We start from the raw sequence: 20,933 nt of genomic DNA on the forward strand, positions 1-20,933 counted from the left end.
AAAGTTTGAATTCACAACTAAAAACATTAATTGTGAATTTACAACTAGCAATAGAGTTGGTTGTGAATTCGAGGTTTAAAACTCGAATTCACAACTAACACTAGCAATTCTAGAGTTCACAACCAAAACAACTAGTTGTGAATTCGAGCTTTAAACTCGAATTCACAACCATAATTTATTTTGATTGTGAATTCAAGTAATCGTAAATTTGAATTTTAAAATTTGAATTCACAACCAAAACAAGTAATTATGAATTCGAGCTTTTTGGTTGTGAATTCAAGTTGTCGTGAATTTGAATTTTAAAGTTTGATTTCACAACCAAAATAACTAATTGTGAATAAATTTTAAACTTTGAATTCACAACAAGTAATAGAGTTGGTTGTGAATTCAAGAACAATTAGTTGTGAATTCATAGATCTGGTTGTGAATTCATAATTCCGATTGTGAATTTAAGAATATCAAGTTGTGAATTCATAGACCTGATCGTAAATTCAAGAACATTAACCAAAATGTTCCAATTAATTAATTATCAATTATGAGTTCCAATTAATTATGGCGGTGGCAAGTGTTCAGAGGCGAGCTCGTCGGCCTTAGGCGATGCGGCGCCGGATTCAAAATAGAGAGAGAGAGAGAGAGAGAGAGAGAGAGAGAGAGTTGGTTGTGAATTTTCTTGTTGTGAATTTAAATTTTAAAATTTGAATTCACAACCAGCAATAAAGTTGGTTGTAAATTTTCTAAATTTGAATTGTAGAGTTGGTTGTGAATTTATAGATCTGGTTGTGAATTCAAGAATATTAAGTTGTGAATTCACAGATCTGGTAGTGAATTCAAGAATATTAATTTGTGAATTCACAGATCTGATAGTGAATTCAAACATTAAGTTGTGAATTCAAGTTTTAAATAAATTAACAACTAGAAATATTGTTAGTCGTGAATTCACAACTATAAATAACATTAGTTGCGAATTCAAATTTTAAATGAATTCACAACTATAAATATTTAGTCGTGAATTCGCGTGAATTCAGAACTAGAAATATTGTTAGTCGTGAATTCAAGTTTTAAATGAATTCACAACTACAAATATTGTTAATTGTAAATTTTAATTTTAATTGTGAATTCTAATTTTAGTTATGAATTATAGATCTAGCTAGTTTTGAATTCAAGAACATTAAATTGTAAACTATAAATCTAGCTAGTTGTGAATTTAAGAATATTAAGTTGTGAATTTAACCATATGAGAATGAAAAATTTCCCTTTTATAAATTTAACCATACTATTAAAAGTAGGTTCAACGAATCGATTGTTTCAAGAAAAAAAAATGGAATTCCCACCAACAAAGAATACACAGTATGCGGCTGTTTCAAGAAATCGAAAAAAAAAAACGAAAAACTAAAATGCAGCAGAAGATCCATGGCCATGGGTGATTGAATTCCTACGGATAAAACTTCCATTGCTGGAGAGCTTCGCCCCCATCTCGCCCTCTTATATTGATTTTGGAATCTCAGTGATCACAAACACTGTCAAAAGCAACCATTGCTTGATCAACTTCACTATTTATTTCAATTTATATTAGAAAAGAATAGGAGGAAACGACTCATTTGTTTTATCTTGAGGAACAAAATTAACAAACTGAAATGAAAAAATGCAAAGGACGAACCAAAGCAACCCAAATCAGCCTAGCAATCCCCCCCGTCGACCAAGTCCAGAAAAGAGAACTTAACAACCCCATGGCAGAACACCAAAATAGGCAGCAAAACCGGTGATAGTCCACGCAAAAGAGAAAGACTTGCTGCCAAGAATGATAGCCAAAAGAGGCCAAATCCGACATCTCAAAAACCCAGCGCCTATCGAGCTGGGGAGAAATATCTGAAAGAAAGGAGCCCTCCAACAGATCAACTGCAGATTTGTCTCGTCACAGTTCCGCCGACCGGTTCGCGTACTCCTGCACCAGCGCCCCAAACAGCGATGGCCTCTCAAGCAAGTGCCCCGGTGTGTCGAGTAAAATCCAACATTACAGAGCTATTAGAAACCAAATGAAGAAGGCAATAGAGTTCATTATTAAGAACTTGGACACATATAATGCATTCTATAACTGATCTATAAATCAAGGCATTATCACAGCTCAAGAACATTAAAAAAAGAGGCAAAAATATGGCTGCTAAAGCAACATTGAAACAAAATAGTTGGTAGATAGTAGAGTTTTTTCATTTCATGCTTATGCATAATTTGGCTGCTAAAGCAACATTGAAATAAAAACAGTTGGTAGATAGCAGAATTTTTTCCATTTCATGGATTCCTACTCACATTTGTTTATTTCACGGCAGCTGCTCTTCCAATCTCTTATCCACAAATAGTCACAATTAGCACATTATGTTGGCTTTGGTCTAGTGAAGGATCCATTTAAACTTGAACTGAGGAACCAAACCATCAACAGAGAGAATAACACCATAATACAGATCAAGAAAACCTGATTGCGCTTACTCGACAGGAGTTTATCAAGCCATTCATCCTCTTCATAAACACTACCACGAAACTCTTCGATGATGATGTTTATGAGAGCCTCCACGACATTCTTTGAAGGGCCGACATCTTTTGATTTCGAGACTTGAACTCTAGCTTCTCTTAAATGTTTTATCACTACCTCTGCCTCAACTGATCCTCCCATCTTGAGAGAATCCATCTCAGATTTGTCGGTGTAGGGCGTTTCAATGGAAATGTACTTGTAAGGAGTAGCAGTCACGGAGAAGGAGGATAGAGTTGAAGTCAGATCCGAGACAGTATCTGACTCTAATAATTGTGTCTTTGCTGGATGAACTGGAGCCAAAGAGTTCTGCAAAAAAAGAGATGATTTCAGAGATGATGAAACATAGTTATTTGATACGAAATCAAGCACCTGACATTAGCTATATTAGCTGCAAATTGACTGAAGTTTTTCATCATCCAGCAGAAACTTTTAACTATTTTACCAGTGAATCATCAAACACATAATATTGAGCATTGCAAGCATCCTACTAAACGAACTAGCTATATGAATATTTCAAAAAAAGAAAAACTTGTTATATGCAGCAAGAATATCAACGCTAACACATTTTAACATTTTCGATCAGTTTCTAACTGAACCTTAACAAAAGCATATCGAAATCTAATTCTAATTGGCTTCCATTGAACATTTTCGTGTAGATTAAAGTTCTGAAAGTCAAAACGAGCTGAAATCACAAACCCTAGAATTTGAATCTTATATCACTGAGGAAATTACGGAGAGGTAGATGAAATTGAAACTGAAGTAACGTGAGAATACGCTAAATCTGCAAAGTAAATAACGAAAAAAACAGGAGTTTTGTGAATGATTTACCTTGAAATCTTCGAGAGTGCTCAAGGAAATTGATCTAGAACCAGAAAAAAAAATCAAAAATCACTCGAACCCTAGATCCCAAAATAAAAAACCCACTCCCTTCGATCTCCGGCAATCCACTCTTCGCCGATAAACTGCTATTGCCGCCGCCGCCGCGACTCGCCGGAGAATGGACGTAGTTGCCGGGGTCTGGTAATTGAGAGAGAGAGATAGTGCAGATTGAAGAAATTCTGAATTTCTGAAGCTGGGGCGAGAATTGCCCATTTTTAAGGAGGGACATTTTAGTCTTTTCACGTAAAAAGTGGGTATTTTTTAAAGTTTTTATTTGTGTGGGTAAAATTTAATTTTGCTATATGAAAGTGGGTATTCTTATATATTGACTCGGCCCAAAGCCCATTTTAATACTTAACCTAAAATAACACACACTTAAACACATTCCATCACACACACACTCAACACACATACGCCGCACCCTCCCATCTCATCCCTCTCTCGGCCTCCCTCTGTCTCCGCCGCTGCCTCCCTCTGTCTCCGCCGCTGCCGTTCAACGGCGTCGCTGTCGCCGCCGGCGAGCGGCGACTCCTTCTCTCTCTCCCTCCCTGAAGTCTCCTACTCTCTGACCCTCTCTTGTCTCTTCTCTAAACCTCTCTCTCTGTCGGAAACTGCCTCATAGCTGCGCCTGCCCGCCCTCTCTCTCTCTCTCGATCCTGTTCCCGGCGACGGGTCCGGCGCCGCCGCCGCCGCCTCGTTGCGCCGTCGTCTTCCCCTTCTCTCCGTCTCACACCTCTGTCTCTCTTATCTCTCAATTTCAGATTTCCTCTATCCCAAATCTAAAATCGAAAGGAGCCCTGAATTTCCTGAAATCGAATCCGCCTCCGCCTCCGTTTGATGCCGCCGCGTCCTGCAAATCCGGCGACTGTTAGTCGCCGTTCTACCCTCGTCTCTCAAAATCAGGGGAGGTCGCCAACAACTCCCGATTCGCGAATCCGATTTTTTTTTTTTTTTGATTTTTGGGGGGATTCGCCAGGTGGCGAATCCCGTGCGAATCGGACGCGAATCGCGCCCGCACCCGCCCCCCGCGCGAATCGGATACTGCACGGGGGTGATTTCCGGCGAATCCGTGCATTATAGATTATTTTATTGCTTTTGGAGATGAGAATGGTGATAAATAAGAAATATTATTAGTCGACTTATCGCTCGACTAATCGAAGTGACGGAAGTTATTTAATTATTTATCTATGAACTTTCTGATTTTAATAGTGATGGTTTAATATTAAGTTATGAATTTGAGATTATATTGGAGATAGCAAGAATTTTATTTTAGCAAATTCATTTCCTAATTTTAGGAGTGAATTTATTTGGGATTTTATCTCACAAGAAATTTGAGTATAAGTTAGCCTTTGAAGTTTTATTTATTTTAAAATTTTCTATTTCACTTATGTCTATGGATTTTGATTTGATATATGCACAAGGAATAATATGGGGTGAATCGCATGATATGAATTGGAGTGAATTTTACAACATTTTCCTTAAAACTTTATTAATAAAATAGTATGTATATCTAGTTTTTGGATTAGAAGAAGAAAAAAAAAGCTTATGGGAGAAGTCATTACTTTCTCTATCCTTATCTTCCCTACGACTTTCCCTTTCATGCGTATAATCTCCAATTTTCTTTTACCATGAAAACCTACTTTTCATTTTAGCTCCTTGCTCAGACGCTACTTTCTCCCACTTGTTCTTCCATTTCTTTTGTTGTTTCCTCACCAAGTTTTCGGAACAATTGAATCCTCTTAAAATCATCCGAGTACAGGTAAGAATTCTTTTGGTCAAGTATTTTATTCACAATAGAGATGAATAATAGCTACACCAAGTAGATACAAGCATAGTTGCAACAGTCCCTAACTATTTTCTCATTAAATCAGCAAAAGAGAATAAATTTACAGGACAAGAAAAAGGTAGAAACTTGAGCTGCAGTATCGGTAGACGAGCTTCCACGCCGGAGTAATTCCTGAAATAGGGAAATAGTTGGGATTAGTTAGTAGTAGTATTAAGTTTTAAAATAGAACTGTAATAAAAGAGAGGAGGAGATCAAACACGGAAGTGATGGCAACAGCAGTAGCCGCGAACCACCGCGGCAGAGGCCCGACTGGAAGCGGCGACCGCCGGCGCTGCTGCGCAGCCGCGCGGCTCGCGGCAGCCGCCGCGAACAAGAGAGGGCAGAGAAAGAGGGAGTTCGAGGGAGAGAGCAGAGACAGAAGTAGAGAGAGAGAGCAGAGACAGAAGTAGAGAGAGAGACAAGGACTTACCTGAAACAGAGGAGGCGGCGGCGTGACAGAGACGACGGCGGGGCGGTAGGCTTCGCCGGAGAGACGAATTCCAGAGGGGATGAAGAGAGGTAGAAACCCTAGGATTTTGATTTTATAATTTGGGGATTGAGACTTAGGGAAAAGAGAAATGGAAAGAAAGGAAAGGGGGAAAGGAGAGGGCCGGCCGCGGTGGAGGCAGGGAGGACCGGCGACACTCGCCGGAAGAGAGAGAAAGTAAAAAGACGCAGAGTGAGAGAACGCAGAGAGAGGGAGAACGTGTGTGAGGAGAGAGAGAAGAGAGAGAAATCTAATTGCTTGTTTTAAAAAAGAAGATTTGTAGTTTAGTTTTAATTTACTGATTCTTGGATAATTACTTGGGCCGTTTAATCTTTGTGGGCTTTCTAAACTCATAATTTGAAGTGCGCACTATTTAATTATGTTATTATATGAATGAAGTTATATTAAAGTTATTGACTTGCCAAATTATTTTATGAGCTTGTATGTTACCATCTACGAGAGATAGACGATATCGGCCCTATGCTGAAGCGAGATGTCAGTAAGGGTTTGTGCACATAGTTGTGACCGTGAGTCATCGAGCGGGTTGGCCGGTCACTGTGATCGGGAGCCTTCGGGCCGATCACTGTGTTTGAGAAGGAGGCCTACTTCTCAACACGAGGTTACATGATGCGTAGTTTTGGTACATACATGTTAATTGTCTGCAGACGTATATGATGTTATAATGATATATAGAAGTTTTACAGTTTTGGCGTGCACAAGTTATTTAAATAAAACTCTTGTGTGATGCTTGAGATGACAAGTTCAATATATAGCTCTAAGAGCAAACTTTCAAGTTATTTCGGCATGTGACCATTGAGTACCTTTTTAGTACTCAGCCCTGCATATGTTTTCTAAATGTGCAGGTTAAGCTGTGATGCATATGGATGTCAGCAGAGCAAAGCTTTTGATGTATAAGTATTAAATTAGGCTCAGGATTCCATGTCTTCATACATGTAATCCACTTAAGTTATTCCGCTGCAACGCTTAGTGCGTTTTACTTTATTGATGTGTTGCAAAGATTTCAAACTAATAGCTTACAGAATTATGTCACTTGACACTTAGACAACTTGTCATTATGTATTGTGAGTTGTCTGCTTTTGAGTTTTAGAAAAGATTGCTTATGATTACCAAATATTTTGGTAAATTATTGTTTAAGCAGGTTAGTGATTTTTATTGAGATCTATTTTCTTTTCATTTTCTTATTTTGTTTTCAGTCACATTTTTTCCCGACTTAACTATTCACTAGCTTAGGTTGGGCTGTGACAGAATGACAGTATAAAAAGTCGGCTCAGGAATGCAGAGGGTCCAAGCATGCGGGTTATGAATAAGGGCGGCGTTCTTGACACGCCGTCGCCGGTGGAGTTCTTGAATAAAGTGCACAATGCTCACTCTGGAGGAATGATTATGCAAAATTTTGTGGTTCACTCTTCTTCTTCAGACGCAGCTCGAGCTATGTCGGCTGTGGTTTCTAAAAAATGGGGAGATATGCTGGAGGACGAAAAATCTTTTGACGAGGACGATCTTATGTTCGCTTAGTCTTGCTTGGTTTGCAGGTTCTTGTGTCCCTCCGTTCTGGTCTGCTCTGGATCTTCCGAGCTGATGCTGGTCTGCTTTGGATCTGCCGAGTTGATGCTGGTCTGCTCTGGCTCTGGGGAACTGGTGTTGGCTGCTCTGGTGTTTGCTGCCCTGGCGTGGTCTGCTCTGGTGTTGTCTGCTCTGACTCTGTCGCTTTGGTGTAGTATGCTCTGTCTCTGCTGCTCTGGCTTGCTGCTCTGCTCTGCGCAGCCTTGGCCGGAAGGGTGGCTTGCTCATCCTTGCGTTGTTTTGGTTGCTGCTTTCCGTTTGCGTTGTTTGCTCCCTTTTTGCGAGGGTTTAGTTGTTTTTTTCCGTTTTTTTGGACTTTCTTTTTTTAGGCTCAACTCCTTGTTTGCGCCTGTGCTTTCAAGGTTTTTTCCGAATTTCTTTTTTCAATAAAATTTCCATTTCAGCACATGTCGACATAGAAGACTAGATTAAAGAAGTTTTACCCCCAAGGCCCCAACCACCAACTCAAAAAATAAATAAAAATGGACTTTTTAAGTTTCCAAATTGAAATAAGGGAAAGAGTCGAGTAAGCGTTTTTGTGGGACATTAAATATTGAAGAAAATATATTAGGCCTTAAACAAGGATACCATACAATACAATGCACATCACAAAAGTTTGAAGAAATGCAAAAAGATAACTAAACATGTCTTAGATGCTACACCCGATGAAATATATAGTGTACAATACCCACACTCCGTTTACGCACACCCTTTATTTTAACAAGGGATACCACACCTACGAAATCCACCCAGTATAACATCGCAAAATATTTTATTAATGCTCGGCAAATGAGACACTAACCCTCTATTACTCTCTTAGCTCCATCCAAAGTGTTCTTTAGCAACATGGCAACTGTCATCGGCCCGACACCACCGGGAACCTTAGTGATGCATCCGGCCGTCTTACATGCTTCTTGAAAATCTACATCCCCAACAAGCCGATAACCAGATTTCTTACTAGGATCATCCACAGCATTGGTTCCCACATCGATTACTGCAGCACCGGGTTTGATCCAACTGCCCTTGATCTGAAAATCAAGTAGCTTGATCCGTTAGTAAAAGTAATCTTTCATACATCAGCACATCACATGGAGCAAACACTACACAAAGTTAAGTTGTAACAAGGCCAAAGGAAATCGTGATATGATTCTCGTTACCATTGCTGCTTGTCCTGCAGCAGCGATGATAATGTCAGCATTTCGAACAATGCTCTCGGGTTCTTTGGTACGAGAATGGACTATAGTGACGGTAGCATCTTCCTTTAGGAGGAGTAGGGAAACCGGCAAACCAACTATGTTACTCCGACCTACCACAACAGCATTCTTTCCCTTAATAGTAATGCCATGGCGGGTTAGAAGCTCGATGCAACCCTGTTTATGAGAAAAAACACTGATATAAGTGACGAATTTACTCCATAAAAATCTAGTGAAGTAATATATTCCAGAAATGGAAAGCCAATTAGGAAATAGCACTTAAATAGCATCTAAGGTAGTGCACTTGTATATTATTACCTTTGGGGTGCACGGGACAAACAGAGGATCTCTGCCTTTCATTGCTAATTTACCAATGTTCAGAGGGTGAAATCCATCCACATCCTTTCCCAGAGATATCTCAGTTAAAATTTTCTCTTCGTTTATATGTTTAGGCAACGGGAGCTGAACCAGTATACCTACAACAACCAAACATAAATTCTTTTGCTTTTCAATTTTCCAACTTCAAAATATTGAGTCATAACAACGTATATTTTGAAAGGATCTTACAATCTACAAAACTTATGAGTTTCAAAGGTTAAGGTACACTAAGAAATATACATCTAGGCAAATACAACTACAAAATGATTGCACGAACAAACAAGCAACAAACACAAATCCAGCAACTAATCTGAACCGCAGAAACTTAGACAAAATTTGCACATTTAGCTAACCAACCATGAACATAAGGATTGGCATTCAATTCATGAACTTCGAAGATCAACTCAGATTCGGATACTGCTCCGAACAAGCAAAAGACTCAAGTTTCAAACGGGTAAATCATCAAATTCATCTCTGCAGAGTCTACGAGATACAAAAAGACATTTCTTGGCACAGTACTCAATATGCATGATACATCCAAGCCAATACAACTACAACATGATCACACGAACAAACATGCAAAATACACATATCTAGAAAACAATCAAACCCAAGAAACTCGATGACTGCAACAAATTTAGCTCACCAACCATGAACATCAGGATTTACATTCAGTTCATGAACTTTGCTAATCAATTCAGATTCGGATACATTCTCTGGTAGGTCCAAATCAATCGACTTGATTCCAACTTCTGCACAAGCTTTCCTTTTCATATTCACATAGCTCTGTGAATCCTTCCTTTGCCCCACAATCACAACAGCTAGACCAGGAACCTGAAATCAACTCCAAAAACCTACAATTAATAGATCATTTAGCATTCCTGCCAATATCAGAGCTACAAATAAAGTAAATCCGATGCTGAGAGAAAGAGAGAGAGAGAGACCTTGCCGTACGTTTCGGAGAGGCGGCAGACTTCGGCGGCGATCTCCGATCGGATTGTTTGGGCGACTGCTTTGCCGTCGATTATAGTGACCTTGTGATCCGACATGGTTGTGGGTTGACAGAGATTTGCAGCTAGATTCTGATCAACTGAACGGTGATTCGTGATTGTGTAGTGTAGTCTGTAGATAAACATCAGCATCAGGCAGCGAGAATTATTGTTTGGAAATTTATAGTTAGTCTTTCATTCACAGCTAGAAAGAGACTGTGTCCAAGGGTGTCCTAAGATTTGTAAATGTATTCATCACATGATGATCCTCCAATAAAATCAAAAAATAAATATGCTTTATCCACATAATTCCTTTAAAATTAACATAAAAAAGCAAAAAATACAAAAAAATAAACGGTGATTATATTAAACATGATTCAGTAGCAAATCATTGCATCACTAGAGGTGAGATTTCCTACCTCTCAGTCCAAGTGTTGGAAATTAAAATATTGCTTCATCCCAATCAAATTCAGAATGTAGAACACATAGAAAATAGTTTTAAATAGAAAATAGAAATAGGAAATAATTATCTCAAAATGAGAAATGTATTCGTTATCTCAGTGGTGGCAAATTAAGTAATTGGTTCGATTCTGCCGGCAAGCGTCCTCAATGTTCATCAGAAGAGGGAGCTTTTTATCGTCACAGTAAACGAATCCAGAAAAAAAAAAAAAAAAAAAAAAAAAAAAAACATCGATAAAAATGCTCATAAATGAAAAAAATTAAAAAATAAACTAAATCAAATAAGAGAGAATCGCTCAGTTCAGCGGGTTAATCGACATGCAAGTAACAATCTCTGAATAGAGAGAGACCTGCAATCCGGTCTGTTGAGCTTGAATTTTCCGAGTCGTCACAGCGATTTCGATTTTGTAATTGATTTCGTAACTCTAAGGAAGAACACGACAATATTATTGTAGGAAGAGAATATATTTTCTTCAGCCAAATTAACACAATAAAATGGGGACTGCAGTGGAAGATAAATAGTGTGGAAAAGAAGGAGAAAGAGAAGGAGCAGCAGCGGCGCTCGCAAATGTTAGGGTTCGTGCCCTTTTATTTATTTTCTGTTGCATTGTTCAATTCACATTTTATTAATTTTCAAAACCCATGCTATTATTACTTTTGCAGATGTGGGCTGTATTATTGTTTCTTAAGGGCCCAAAGTTGTAATGCGAATTGGTCTCATTATTAATTAAGGGCCCAAAATTGTCAAATCTGTCACTTGACTTTGAATTTAAACATTTTATTATATGATGACTTCGAATTTAAACATGTTATTATTATAATGCCACTATTATTACTATTATTAGATGTAATTTTTCCAACGACCCAAAATATGATTTTTTGTTTATATATCGGTTAATACTTAATTGCACGTAAATACATCAACTTTGGTCAAAATTCATTTTTGACATATACTTAAAAAAGTTCAATAAAATACATGAACTTTATTAGTTGTCCAATTTTGACTTTGATGAGCCACATAGATACTATGTGGACTCCATGTAGACGCTACGTAGATGCCATATCATTTCTGATGACCCACGTAGATGCCACGTCATTTTTTAATTTGGAAAAAATAAAATTGGAGTCAAAATTGAATAACTAATAAAGTTTGTGTATTTTTTTGAACTTTTTTAAATACGCGTCAAAAATAGATTTTGGCCAAAGTTTGTGTATTTACATGCAATTATCCATTTATATATCTATATATATATATATAAGATAATTTCTTAAGATATAAAATAAGAATCATTTTCAGCCCTTAGATCATCAAGATCTACGGTTGATTCGTAATCCTGTTGGATGGATTTATAGTCCTGAGTTCGAATCCCAAAGGTAGCAAAAATTTATTTTTCACAATTCATACCTTTATATAGCGAATTCATACGTGTTCTACATAAAATTTATACATTAAAAATTTCTCTTATTTCTTATTTTAAGATGTGCTCTCACGTTAGCCCACCCCTATATACTCTCCTATGACAAGAGGCAGTAGGTTTAGGGTGGCTGACTTGACATGTTGTACCATAAGCATGGTTTTGGGTTTGAAATGAAAAGTGGGGCTGCAGGGTAAGGGTGTCGCAGGGGATGGAGGAAGGTTGGTGTTTGTGTACTTTGTACCTCACACATGTGTGTATGTGTATGTATAAATGAGTGTATATATATATTGCTCTTTCTTTATTGTATAGTGTAGCTTAAAAGACGTAGGGAAATTGTAATATGAATGAAATAAAATCCTTGTTGGAATTAAAAATAAATTCGTTTTCGCGTGAATCATCTTATTTCTAAGTTTAAAATTATTCTAAACTTAGCTAAAAGGAACGGGGTATTACAGCTTGATTATCTCTTAACAAAGATTAAGAATTTGATTTTATAACATTATGGTGGTGAGGTTTTGAATGGTTAATGTGATTTTATGTTTGGCAAAAATCCAAACACATGTACGTGATGAGCCCAATAGAAGAAAGGAGAAAATGTATGTATAGTAGGCTTAGATTTTGGGCCCTTGTGATGCCAAACAAAAGACTAACTAGAGATCCATATTCGTAGGCGCAAAGTATAAATTTCCAAACAACAATTCTCGCTGCCTGATGCTGATGTTTATCTACAGACTACACTACACAATCACGAATCACCGTTCAGTTTATCAGAATCTAGCTGCAAATCTCTGTCAACCCACAACCATGTCAGATCACAAGGTCACTATAATCTGTTAGGTCCGGAGGGTCTCGAATAGGTGTATGGAGGGGGGGGGGAAATACACCTATAGGATATTTTTAAAACCAGAATGGATCTCAAGACAGAGATCAAAATGAAACTTTACACACAAGCTCAGACACCTGTTTACTGAAAATAGTTTTGACCAGAACAGGGTTGACGACTGATACTGAAAGACTCTTCAGTAAGGAGTTATCAGTTAAGTCACAAGATCTTAACTAATGCACGTAAGGTTTCAGTCGAGTTTGATAAATAGAGATGTTATAAATCTTCCTGACTATCAAAGGATAGATCAGTCAATCTGATAATATACGCAGCGGAAATACTTTTGTTTCGCAATAGCCTTTGTTGAGCACGTTGTTAGTCTTAAGTTTCTCTTTGCAATTAATCAGTATTCAGTTTATCAAATGTAAGAACACAAGTAGGAAAGTAAAACTGAAAGCTGTAAATAACACAGAGATTTTTACGTGGTTCGGAAAACACTTCCTATATCCACGGTCGGTTGATCAGACCAACAATTTCACTCTGCAAGTGCTTACGAGTGCACTGCAAACCGATGCTAGTGCTTACGAGTGCACAACATGTGTGCTTGCAGGTGCACACAACCGAATCAACTGAAGATCCAATCTTCAGTACCAACACACCTTGTTGGATTTCTCACTCCTAGCACGAACTGGCACTAGGACCTCACGGAGACAGAGTACCTTCTTGAACTCCTTTGCAACTCAAACACTCGATTCTATCGGTCGAAGGGAGGTTTGAATTCTTGCCAACTAAACTTCAAAGAACAAGTTCTTTGGAGTTAGTTTTGACCTAGGCTCTGGGTAAACAGAGGTTTACCTAAGGTCTAAGAGAATATATGTAATCAGCAGTGACTGATGTTTGGCTTTGGTATTCTCTTCTTCGATTCAAGCTTTGGAGAGATTAAGCTTTGGCTAAGAACTAATTTTGGCAGAGTTTCATCTTATGTTGTTGAATCGGTGAAGATTGAAGTGATCCTCGAGCGCTATTTATAGGAGAGGTCTTGAATAGATCCGTTGGCGGAGAAGGTTTTCAAGATTTCTTCCGTTGGAGAGCAATTTGAATTTGGGCTGAGGCTTTAATCTTCGAGGTTCCTTGTTTGGTGAGAACGGCTATGTTGAAGAGTAGGAGATGCGACGTCTTTGATAAAGTAGTCACCAAATAGGAATGACCTCTGCAGAGAAATGATGATCCTAAGATCTCTGCATTTAATGCGGCTGTACTTTTTGGAGTACGTGGCTTCCTTTGAATGTTGGATGTTCAGTCCGAGGAATAATGTTTAACTGATACTTGACTTTAGTATCAGTCCGCTGATTCCACGTGGCACGCATTAAGTAATCAGTTCATGACTGATTCTTCAACTGATACTTCAGTTGGCAACTTCAGTCTTCAGTCTTTAGTACTTCGTCCTTTAGTTTTCAGTCTTCAGAATAACAACTAAACTAGAAAAGAACTCTAACACTTGAGTTCGAACAGTTCTAGTCTATTACAAACGAAGCCTACAGATTTTGGTATCATCAAAACAAGGATTAGGATATTCCATTAAGTTCCCAACAATTTCCCCCTTTTTGATGATGCCAAAATTGAAGGAATATCAAACTGAATTAATACTCTAATGCCCGATGATCGTTTCTTGGATTATTATTAATTTATCATACAACGATTAATCCTAAACATGCTCCTATGAATTTAACAGCTGCACGTTGGTGTCAGGAATACTTACTTGAAAAGTGTATGCAGAGGCTGTCGATGATCGAATTGAATGACTCCAGTTCTGATCTTCTGAACTGTATCCCGCTCAGATTTCACCGTTGGATGGACAACGAACTGTGAAAAATCCCAAGAGAGAAATCTGCTCTACACGTTTCCTGCGCCCCTCTGTGCTCTCAAAAAACCCTAATTTTTATCAGTGTATTTTCCTGAGAGCTGACAGCTGTATTTTATAATAATAAAACACGGAGGAGGCGCCAGAATTAGTGTAGTAGGCGTGTTCTCTCTATTCTAGGGCTAGGAGACTTTGGGCCAGTCCAGGGACCAAATACAAGGAATAAAGATGGGCCTCAAATAAATTAATTATCTATGGTCAGCCCAGACCATAATTAATTTATAAATATTAGTTCATTCCACTAGAGAACCAATATTGACTTACCCCTTTATTGCCGGTGATGAGTCGGGGCTTGTATTTAGACTTATTAAATCCCCATATTTAAAATATCCGACATCCATTAATTAATTAGAGCTCTGACAGCTTAAATTAATTAATCTCTTTATAATCCTTAAGAAGTACCACTCAAACCCTATTATTGCGCCTGAACTTAATCAACCTGCAGGGTTTAGCGCAATAAACATTATTGAGCTCCTTAAGGGGATGTCATTATCCTATATCGGATACGGGTACTAATACAGATAATCAAATATCATATATTAACCGCTATCACCCAAGATACAGAGTACTCAAGTTACTATATAACTCTCACTCATAGTAAATCAAAGTGATACACGAATTAACATATATATCTGAAATCATATTAGTATTAAGATTTTATTAAGTCACCGAGATCTTGATTCTTCACTTAAGTCAGATAGAATAATACATCTCACTGTGGTCCTATCAATACGTTATGACGTACCAGTATAGACAAGTAGTCAAGACAAACTACTCCCATCTATACCGCAGCCTAAATCGATGACTCGTCCTAAGGTCATCTCGGCTGTGATCATATTATATCTCTTAAGGTTATTCCAATTATATGGTCTTCTGTTATCTACAACACACCATATAATCTACTTATATAGAGATAGAGAACATACATATGCAATCATGAACACAATCAGATAGGAGATAAAATCAGTGAACAAAGGAATCATTGTATACAAGCATAAAAGGTTCTTGCTTTCAGTATACAAATCCAACAAAAACCACACAATAGTTCTAGGCAAGAAAAAGACTGAACTCAGAGCACAAGTTCTAAAACAGGGTGAATACTATTCCCCCTTAACAATAGAACCTAAAAACTTGTACTTAGAGAAAGAACACAATAGTTCAAACAAAGAACGAGGAGAAGACAGTAAAACATTAATCAGAGCCTGGACAAAGAGTCATTGTCTTCAGGTTGAGATCAAAAGAAGTTCTTTTCATTTAAAAGAAAGAGAATAGCTGATAAGACATCAGTTTGAATTACAGGACACGTAAAAAGACTTCTTAAGGAATCAAAACAGAAACTATGGTTTCTGACCATACAAACTGAAGACCGCATTCTTGATATTGTCATATGCTATTGAATTAACATTAGTAGGCACCTTCCAAATTTTGCAGATGCTTTCGACTTATCTTCTGATGGAATCTCTGTTAATGTCGCTTCTGGTTCTTGGAGGACAAACTGTCTTCTTCAGAGAATTTGAAGTCGGAATCCCAGCATCTTTATGAGCAGACTGCATTCTTATAACCATTGTTCTTTCAGGCCAGTGTACAAGAAAGTATTTCCAAGCTTCATTTTGGAAATCTCTGCTCCTGTCGAGATTGGCGAAAATAACCCATTTGGTGTAGCTTTCTTTCAGCTTTTCCCACTATTCATTCATATCAGTCGGTATCCATCGATCTTGTCGTTCACATCTATCCAGATGGGATGCCAAGAGGCCTTCGCTGATATATTGCAATATTCTTTGTTGTTCTTGAAGCCTCTGTGGGAAGGGTTGTGGAGTATCTTCGCCCATAGAGAGAACTTTCTTGGCCTTCGGTTCTGGGTTTCTGGAAGATGAGCTTTCTTCTCTTGAGCTCTTTCTGCTGAAATCTCTTGAGACAGAAGGAGTTTGCGCAGTGGTGTTGGTAGCGCCAGAGAAGATGGCTTGAGCTCTGGCAAAGCTTTGTGCCAGATCTTTAGGCAAGGAAGGTTCTAATTACTCTTCCCCCTTTTTGGCATCATCTCCAGGGAGAGAGTTGACTTTTCTTTAAAGATCCTTGATGTCCCTAAGCATCGTTTGAATGAGTGATGAGTTGGAAGACTCACGAACAGAATTTGGCTCACTTTCAACTTTTGCTAGGCGAACAAGGATTCGTTGGAGTTCTTGCGCGATCATCAGTTGAGCATCTGTAGCAGTCATGAAGTCTGTCATGAACTCGATGCGCATTTTTCCAAGTTGATTTTGAATATCAAAAAGTTGTTGCTTGGATTTTATTTATGCTTCCAAGACGTATTGATGAAGATCGCTGAGTTCCGTCTAAACTTTTGGAATGCTTCATGAAGTAGGTCCCTTTGGAGAGTGAGATGATTAATTTCGGCTTGATGAATTCTTCTTCGAAAAACGATGATGTGAGCATCATGATTGATCATGTCGTCTTGGGCCTGAGCTTCAACAGCCTTGAGGTACCTTAGGAACTTGGCGCCGTAGATGTCCTATCGTTCCCTTTCATGCTTGAGTGTCTCTATTGCGAATTGTTGATCGGAGATTACATCCAACAGAGCATCAATTGGATTTTCAGTTCATTCAGGAATTTTGAACTGAGTTCTCTCTTTTTTCACTCAGTGAGGAATTCATCAGTGTCAACATCCGAGTCATATCGAATGACACCGGGTCGGCGAGAGATTTCGATGATTTTCTCTGGTTGCTCAGGGGGAGCAACGATGATTTCCTCTTGTTGCTCAGGGGGAGCATGAAAGATTTTTAGCCCCAACAGGATCGTTTCTTGGATATCTTAATTTACCATACAACGATTAATCCTAACATGCTCCTATGAATTTAAGTGCTGCACGTTGGAGTTAGGATTACATACTTGTACACTGTATGCAGAGGTTGTCAATGATCGTGTTGAACGACTCCAGCTCTAACCTTCTGAATTGTATCCCGCTCAGCTTTCACCGTTGGATGGACAACGAACTATGAAAGTCCCAAGAGAGAAGAATTGCTCCACACGTTTGGCGCCTATTGCTCTGCTCTCAAAATCCTAATTTTTATCTGTGTTTTTTCCTGAGAGCAGACAACTGTATTTAAATAGATTAAATAAGCTATGGGGCGCCTACTTCTCTGTGCTGGGCAATTTCTGCCTCTTCTAGGGCTAGGAGACTTTGGGCCAGTCCAGGGACCAGATACAAGGAATAAAGACGGGCCTCAAATAAATTAATTATCTATGGTCAGCCCAGACCATAATTAATTTATAAATATTAGTTCATTCCACTAGAGAACCAATATTGACTTACCCCTTCATTACCGGTGATGAGTCGGGGCTTGTATTTAGACTTATTAAATCTCCGTATTTAAAATATCCGACATCCATTAATTAATTAGAGCTCTAACAGCTCAAATTAATTAATCTCTTTATAATCCTTAAGAAGTACCACTCAAACCCTATTATTGCGCCTGAACTTAATCAACCTGCAGGGTTTAGCGCAATAAACATTATTGAGCTCCTTAAGGGGATGTCATTATCCTATATCGGATACGGGTACTAATACAGATAATCAAATATCATATATTAACCGCTATCACCCAAGATACAGAGTACTCAAGTTACTATATAACTCTCACTCATAGTAAATCAAAGTGATACACGAATTAACATATATATCTGAAATCTTATTAGTATTAAGATTTTATTAAGTCATCGAGATCTTGATTCTTCACTTAAGTCAGATAGAAGAATACATCTCACTGTGGTCCTATCAATACGTTATGACGTACCAGTATAGATAAGTAGTCAAGAGAAACTACTCCCATCTATACCGCAGCCTAAACCGATGACTCGTCCTAAGGTCATCTCGGCTGTGATCATATTATATCTCTTAAGGTTATTCCAATTATATGGTCTTCTGTGATCTACAACACACCATATAATCTACTTATATAGAGATAGAGAACATACATATGCAATCATGAACACAATCAGATAGGAGATAAAAATAGTGAACAAAAGAATCATTGTATACAAGCATAAAAGGTTCTTGCTTTCAGTATACAAATCCAACAATCTCCCACTTATACTAAAACAATCTTTTAGTATACAATGCGTCTAAATACTAGCTATTACACAATCACTTCACTTCTTCTCCCACTTATACTGAAAGTTTTCTCTAAGTGGGTGGCATCAACCGCAATCTCATTCCTCGAGCATGCTTCTCGTAGGCCTTTTGCGGCAAGCTCTTCGTGAAAGGGTCAGCTAAGTTCTCCAAGGTATTAATCTTCTCAACCAGCACATCTCATCTGTTTACGATTTCTCGTATGATGTGGTACTTTCTCTCTATGTGTTTGGTCGCTTTGTGGGTCCTGGGTTCCTTAGAATTTGCCACTGCACCCGAGTTATCACAATAAATTATGATACTCTAGGCAAATTAGGTACCACTCCTAGATCCAAGAGGTAGTTCCGGAACCATACAGCCTCTTTAGCAGCTTCAGAAGCAGCTACATATTCGGCTTCCATGGTGGAGTCTGCAATGCACTTCTGCTTTGCACTCCGCCATGATACGGCTCCACCTCCCAAGGTAAACACATAGCCAGAGGTAGATCTCTTCTCATCCTGATCAGCCTGGAAATCCGAATCGGTATAACCCAAAGGAGTTAGACTGTCTGATTGGTAAACTAGCCTATAATCTCGAGTTCTTTCAGGTACTTGAGAATATGCTTTACCGCAGTCCAGTGTCCTGGTCCAGGGTTTGACTGATATCTTGCAACCATGCCAACGACATAGCAAATATCAGGTCTCGTGCAAAGCATTGCATACATGAGGCTACCTACAGCGGAAGCATATGGTACCTTCCTCATTTCCTCAACCTCACTAGGCGTCTTAGGACACATGTCCTTAGACAGAGGAATGCCATGTCTAAAAGGTAGCAAACCTTTCTTGGCAGTTTGCATGCTGAAACGAGCAATCATAGTATCGATGTAGGACGCTTGAGATAAGCTCAACATTCTTTTCTGGCGATCACGAACAACCTTGATCCCCAGGATGTACGCTGCATCTCCTAAGTCCTTCATTTGAAACTGTTCGGATAACCACTTCTTTATGTCTGATAATAGCGCCACATTGTTGCCAATGAGGAGGATATCATCTACATAAAGTGCAAGGAAAACCACGTCACCATTGGCATCTAAACGGTACACGCAACTTTCATTTTCACAACGAGTAAATCCATAGGATTTAATGACCTCGTCAAAACGTTTGTTCCATGACCTCAAAGCTTGCTTAAGTCCATAAATGGACTTCTTCAGCTTCCATACAAGATGCTCTTCGCCCTTCTTCACAAACCCTTCGGGTTGCTGCATATAGATGTCCCTTTCTTCTTCAAGGAAACCGTTTAGGAAAGTGGTTTTGACATCCATTTGCCAGACCTCGAAGTTCATGTGGGCTGCTATTGCAAGGAGTATTCGGATAGACTTAAACATGGCAACCGACAAAAAGGTCTCATCGTAATCTATACCCTGTTCCTGGGTATAACCTTTCGCCACCAGTCTAGCTTTAAAAGCTGCGACTTCGCCATCCGAATCTCTCTTTCTCTTGTATACCCACTTACTACCTATAGCTAAAAAGCCATCTGGTAGTTTAGTTTTCTCGTATACATCCATAGCAGTCATGGATTCTATTTCAGAAACCATGGCGTCGTACCAAGAATCTGCATCTAGATCTTCCATCGCTTGTCTAAAGTTATCAGGGTCGATATCCTTTTGTTTACAAACAGGAAAAAGATCCGAAGATTCTCCCAAGAATATAAATCAATCGGGTTGAACGATAACCCTCCCACTACGACGAAGCGGTGGTGGTACAGTTGTGACAATGGTTTGTGCAGTGTCCTGTGGTGCATTCACTTGCACACTTGGCTGGGGTGATGGAATCGCCTGTCCATTGCCTTCGATTTCTTGAAGGACAATCTCGGACTTAGACTTGTGTTTATCTATATAATCCTGTTCAAAGAATCATGCGTTGGTGCTAACAACCACTTTCTGATCCTTAGGATTATAGAAATAACCACATTTCGTTCCTTTAGGATATCCTACAAACAACATTACTTCGCATCTAGGTTCCAGTTTCTTCGCTTCCTTGTCTAGCACATATGCAGGACAACCCCATATCCTTATATGGTTTAAGCTGGGCTGACGCCCAGACCATAACTCGATAGGAGTTTTTGGAACCGATTTGGACGGTACTAGATTCAGCAAGTAAACCGTTGTTTCCAAGGCATATCCCCAAAACGAAATAGGCAACGTCGCATAACTCATCATTGATCGTACCATTTCCAAAAGAGTTCTGTTCCTTCTCTCCGCTACACCATTCTATTGGGGAGTACCTGGTGCAGTCACTTGGGATGCAATCCCAGAATCTGACAAGTATTGCAAAAACTCGTTTCCGAGG

General features: G+C 38.8%; 1 protein-coding gene, 1 long non-coding RNA gene and 3 other non-coding genes across 7 annotated transcripts; all 5 read right to left on the reverse strand.

Moving 5' to 3' along the window:
• Positions 1–1,235: 1,235 nt before the first annotated feature.
• Positions 1,236–3,614, reverse strand: LOC130989362 (uncharacterized). 2 transcript variants are annotated; one of them, XR_009090585.1, is made up of 4 exons: positions 3,353–3,614; positions 2,305–2,830; positions 1,658–2,019; positions 1,236–1,517 (listed from the first exon to the last, which is right to left on the reverse strand). It is a non-coding gene; the product is annotated as an uncharacterized LOC130989362 (long non-coding RNA). The 2 variants fall into 2 exon arrangements; XR_009090584.1 differs by having other exon boundaries at positions 1,658–2,830.
• Positions 3,615–7,826: 4,212 nt separating this feature from the next.
• On the reverse strand, positions 7,827–10,899 carry LOC130989363 (bifunctional protein FolD 2-like). 2 transcript variants are annotated; one of them, XM_057913326.1, is made up of 6 exons: positions 10,669–10,899; positions 9,815–9,992; positions 9,521–9,704; positions 8,811–8,968; positions 8,457–8,669; positions 7,827–8,327 (listed from the first exon to the last, which is right to left on the reverse strand). In XM_057913326.1, exons 2-6 carry the CDS (start codon positions 9,917–9,919, stop codon positions 8,097–8,099), a joined length of 891 nt encoding a protein of 296 aa, XP_057769309.1. In that variant the 5' UTR covers positions 9,920–9,992; positions 10,669–10,899; the 3' UTR covers positions 7,827–8,096. The 2 variants fall into 2 exon arrangements, with proteins under 2 accessions (XP_057769309.1, XP_057769310.1); XM_057913327.1 differs by lacking the exon at positions 10,669–10,899 and having other exon boundaries at positions 9,521–9,724; positions 9,815–9,952.
• LOC130991079 (small nucleolar RNA snoR31) lies at positions 10,231–10,326 on the reverse strand. Its single transcript, XR_009091042.1, has one exon. It is a non-coding gene; the product is annotated as a small nucleolar RNA snoR31 (small nucleolar RNA).
• LOC130991096 (small nucleolar RNA R30/Z108) lies at positions 10,413–10,512 on the reverse strand. Its single transcript, XR_009091059.1, has one exon. It is a non-coding gene; the product is annotated as a small nucleolar RNA R30/Z108 (small nucleolar RNA).
• Positions 10,609–10,717, reverse strand: LOC130991073 (small nucleolar RNA Z107/R87). Its single transcript, XR_009091037.1, has one exon. It is a non-coding gene; the product is annotated as a small nucleolar RNA Z107/R87 (small nucleolar RNA).
• Positions 10,900–20,933: the final 10,034 nt, after the last annotated feature.

Source organism: Salvia miltiorrhiza, chromosome 6 (genome assembly GCF_028751815.1).
Source record: "Salvia miltiorrhiza cultivar Shanhuang (shh) chromosome 6, IMPLAD_Smil_shh, whole genome shotgun sequence".
NCBI lineage: Eukaryota > Viridiplantae > Streptophyta > Magnoliopsida > Lamiales > Lamiaceae > Salvia > Salvia miltiorrhiza.

Excerpts from the sequence above, each read along its gene's own strand:
- LOC130989363 (XM_057913326.1), bottom strand. The coding sequence starts at position 9,919 with ATGTCGGATCACAAGGTCACTATAATCGACGGCAAAGCAGTCGCCCAA. Across the intron at positions 9,705-9,814 it reads TCTCCGAAACGTACGGCAAG|GTTCCTGGTCTAGCTGTTGT; the intron begins GTCTCTCTCTCT and ends AGTTGATTTCAG. Across the intron at positions 8,328-8,456 it reads CTGCAGGACAAGCAGCAATG|ATCAAGGGCAGTTGGATCAA; the intron begins GTAACGAGAATC and ends CTTGATTTTCAG.